This window comes from Gymnoscopelus braueri, assembly GCF_963280865.1.
Source record: "Gymnoscopelus braueri genome assembly, chromosome: 13".
Lineage (NCBI taxonomy): Eukaryota > Metazoa > Chordata > Actinopteri > Myctophiformes > Myctophidae > Gymnoscopelus > Gymnoscopelus braueri.
In genome coordinates, this window is record NC_137615.1 from 43,876,851 (window position 1) to 43,881,598 (window position 4,748).

The 4,748-nt window shown below is 38.2% G+C and overlaps 1 protein-coding gene across 1 annotated transcript in view; it reads left to right on the forward strand.

The window, feature by feature from the left end:
* ift70 (intraflagellar transport 70) overlaps positions 1-4,748 on the forward strand; it is a 34,514-nt gene continuing 29,766 nt past the window's right edge. Inside the window, exons 1-4 of the mRNA XM_080448349.1 lie at positions 1-147; positions 1,683-1,748; positions 2,645-2,854; positions 3,890-3,946. Coding sequence (XP_080304475.1) covers positions 94-147; positions 1,683-1,748; positions 2,645-2,854; positions 3,890-3,946 — 387 coding nt within the window. The 5' untranslated portion in view covers positions 1-93. The remainder of the gene's footprint in view (positions 148-1,682; positions 1,749-2,644; positions 2,855-3,889; positions 3,947-4,748) is intronic.

Below are 4,748 nucleotides of genomic sequence, written 5' to 3' on the forward strand. Positions count from 1 at the left end.
ATGCTAGCTGTGTGTACTACATGTTGGACAATAATAACGGACATTTACACAACAACAACACTTCAGATTATCATTCACTAACGATCCAGAGCCATGGCGTCAGCCGTTATAAAGGATGGAGAGTATACAGCCACCATCTACAGAATGGTGATGTTTATTTCACTTGTTATCGTTAGCATGTTAGCATTCACTCACTGCAACACTTAGCTCCAATCGGAACCTCACGAGGTTCCTCGTTTGTCGGTGCCGTTTGGGTGAAAATTTTCCGCACATTTTCCACTTTACATGTTTCTTACCCCTTTCTGCACATCGTATCCAAAAAGTAAAGGGTTTCTGAAATGCTCTCAGATGTTTGAAATTTTAACGTACAATAAAATCTATCCAACGAGTTGAAAAAAGCGTTTCAATCGCTTCTCTCCTCAGCCGGTTCCATAATATTATGAATTAGAAGATGCAATTCAACATTTGACCAGTAGGGGAATCAGTAATTTTATCTCTACGGGCGCAACTCTTGCGCAATGTCTTAAAAACATGTAACCGGCTGAGGAGAGAGGCGAATTAAACGCTTTTTTCAACTCGTTGGATCGATTTTATGGTACGTTAAAATTTCAAACATCTGAGAGCATTTCAGAAAACCTTTACTTTTTGGATACGATGTGCAGAAAGGGGTAAGAAACACGTAAAGTGGAAAATGTGCGGAAAGTTTTCACCCAAACGGCACCGGGCCACGTAGGACCTCATCTCGGAGCTACATAGCGGAGGGAGAGGTTCTAAATGGGGCTATGCAACACTGTACGGCTACAATGAAGCGTTATAACGGTCTTACTCTAATTTACTTAAGTAAAAGTATCAATACTGCAATGTAGAAATACTCTGTTATAAATAAAAGTCTGGAATTCAATACTTGAGTAAAAGTATGAAAGTGCAAAATGTACTTAAAGTACCAAAAGTAGAAAGTGCTCATTATGCAGAATGTCCCATTTGTCCCATGTCCCAAGCTCATAATGTATACAAATCTTTTGAAAATAGCCGATCTACAAGCTCACAATGCGTCGCATCGTGACGCATTGTGAGCTTGTAGATCGGCTATTTTCATTATTGGTATCAAAATATACTTAAAGTACCAAAAGTAGACAGTACTCATTATGCAGAATGTCCCATTTCACAAGTTTTCAAATGTATAAAATGTGTTAAAATCTTTTGAAAATTGCAGATCTACCATCTCACAATCAACGCATTGTGAGCTTGTAGATCTGCTATTTTCAAATGGCCGAAATAGGGCTGATATGATACTGGTTAATGTATGTTTTGTAATGATAATCAAAATCTACAAAGTAACTAGTAACTAAAGTTTTCAAATAATTGTAGTGGAGTAAAAGTACAATATTTGCCTCTGAGATGTAGTGGAGTAGAAGTAAAATGTTTACAGTACTTGAGTAAATATACTTACTTTACGCCACTGATGACATTTGCATAAGTGTTCTAATGTTTGATTCCGTTCACACCATAATAAAAAAAAGTGTTTGTTTAACTCTGAGAGTGTACAAATGGAACCAAATGTTGGTTCCATTTGTACACTCAGTTACAGCCTGTAACTCTGAGAACTCTGTCCATTTGGTTCTATTTGTATACGTTCAGAGTGAAATGAACATGGAGGATTTGACTGTGTTTTCTCTTTTCAGATTAAAGATGGTCAGTACGGCGATGCAATTAACATTCTAAGCAATGAATTGCAGAAGCATATGAAAGTAAGTAGGAGATAAGATGGGTTGTTTATTTTCTATTGGCTCGCAAACGCTTTTGTCTGTCACTAGATATCGATGGAGCTAAGGTTAACCATGTGCCAGGTGAGTGATCATTGGTCACCATGGCTACCTGACTTGTTTTGGCTTTGCATTAGTTTAGTTTGTGTACCATACTATTTAAAGGACAACTTAGTTTTTTTACAACCAAGGTTTATGTTTTAGATTGTACTTAAAGTAAATAAAAGATGAGTGTTAAAAATACACACACACATGTCTTTTTTATTGTGTAAAAAAAGACATATTTAGCCACCGGACAGAATGCCCCCGCCCACTGTAAAAAAGATTGCGAAAATTGCTAAAACTATGGAAAGCAGCACTCATCTTTTATTTACTTTAATTACAAGCTAAAATATAAACCTTGGTTGTAAAAAAACAAAGTTGTCCTTTAATTAAGTTGGTCAGAGAGGCTTATTGTCGGTATCACGCGGGGAGTCTATCCCCGTTAGAATGCGCTAGATGGATTTCTGAGGTGGAGCGCCACCTACCATCATTGTCCATTGTCCCTGGAACAAAATATTGTGAGATGGGGGTCCGTGGCCAAATACATATAATGTTGGGGGTCCTTGACATGAAAAAGTTTTGTTCCAGGGACCCCCAGAAGCAAAGTTTAAATGTAGTTTAAAAATATGTATATATTCAATGATTTGCAAAAATTTTAAAAGAAAAAAAAAAGAAAAGAAAGGAGATCTACAAGCTCATAGCGCGGCACTCAGTGCCACGCTATGAGCTTGTAGATCTGCTATTTTTGAATAGCCCAAAGTATAATAAAATAATGGTTAATAATGGTTACGGTATGCGTTCCCGTATTTTAACACTATATCACGCCTCGTTCCCTCCAGTCCAGGGCGGCCCTCTCTCTCCTGGGCTACTGCTACTACCACATCCAGGACTTCACCAGCGCGGCCGAGTGCTACGAGCAGCTCACCCAGCTGCACCCGGAGGTGGAGGAGTACCGCATGTACTACGCCCAGTCCCTGTACAAGGCCTGCGCTTACCCCGAGGCCACGAAGGCCACCTTCCTGCTCGACAGCCCCAGCACGCACACCAAGGTCCGCCACACTTCACGCACCGTACTGTGTACTCGCCCCCACACGCACGCAGAAACGCGTGCACGCATATACATACAGGCAGTGGTGTAAAGTAACTTATTTTTTTATGATCAAAACTTTATTTCAGTTTTTGACTTTTAGCAGCACAAATAATAAAACAAATTATATACAAATAAACATGTAAGAAAATCAGTAAGAAAATGTACACACACAAAAAAAACTCCCACAAACAACAATAGAATACAAATATACATGTATATTATATGTGAGAGCACAAAATATAAAAAGAGAGAAAAAAAAAGGGATTGCCAGGTCGTGAAAAACATCGTTTTCACGACCAATAATGCAGCATCATCTACCTACCGTATAATATGTATTGTAAAAAATAACAGTGAACGATCAAAGGGGCATTACCTGACCATAGACAACATCAAGGGCCTACAATATGACTAAGGTACACATTAGTAACTAAGCACATTTACTCAAGTACTGTACTAAAGTACAATTTTGAGGTGCTTTCACTTCACTGGAGTATTTCCGATTTTCTGTGCTTTTGCCTCTACTCCGCTACATCTCAGAGGCAAATGTTGTACTTTTTACTCCACTACAATTATTTGAAAACTTTAGTTACGAGTTACTTTGTGTGTTTTGATTACCGATATTACAAAACATGCATTAACCACTTATCCTTATATATACTTTGGCTGTTTGAAAATAGCCGATCTACAAGCTCACAACGCGTCGCAGTTGTGAGCTTCATAATCTTTTGTCCAAAACTATGGGAACCTCATATGTCCAAAAGTAGCAGATCTACAAGCTCAAAACAAGCCGCGTTTCGAGCTTGTAGATCTAGTATGATCAAGTACAAAAAAACACAGTTAAAATACGGAGATAAGAGGTTTCTGCCCGACAGCAACGAAATGCTTTATTTGTCCTCAGTCAGACACGACGTTGACTTGAATGTTCAGGTTGGATGAAAGCAGCGTTCAGTCCACTGTGTTCACTTCCTGTCCTTCCTCTTCCTGTCCCACACAGATGATTAAGTTGCAAGCAGCGATCCAGTACGGGGAAGAGGAATACTCTGGAGCCAAGGTAAGTACAGTATTCATTAGGCGTGCAACAGTTAATCCAACAAATCGACTTAATCAATTCTAAAAAATAATTTTGATTAAATAATATTTGTTAAATTATTTAAATATATATATATATTATTATTATTTTAAAATTGTATTCAAAAATATTATTATAAAAATGACATGAAATAATAATAATAATTATTGTATAATAATGATATGAAACAATATCAGATCTACAGTCTCACAGCGTATCACGTTGCAAAGTAATCGAAGGAATAATCGCTAATCAAGCCCAAGTATTCATGTTTCATTTCAATGGAATGGCTCGGTCAGTTTTAGCTGAGTTTTACTGTGATTATACTCAAGATGTTCTGATGGATACTGCAGACATTACAGAATAAATAACACTATTGCAGACAGTATTACGTTACAGAACTTGTGGCTTTTTTATTTGACAGCAGCACTGAAACGTTTTAGGCACACATGGACAATTTATACCCAACTATTAGCCACTTAGGCCCTACTTTATACTTGGTCGTACAATGACGTCACGTGGCAACATAGCTGAGCGTTGGGCTGTGCGTGTGTGCGTGCGTGCGTGCATAATACACCAGATGTTGTTGTTGATGAGGACAGTAGAGAAGTGACTATTTTGAAAGTGGGTTGTACATTCAACCACAGTCTGGAAGAGGCATTCCTTAACAAGGTGCTAAAGTACCAACGTCTTAAGGATGCTATTACACAGCTTGGTTACAAATGAAACCGCTTGTGCTCATATTCAGAAGCCTCGGTAATGTCCATACATTTGTTGTGAGAGG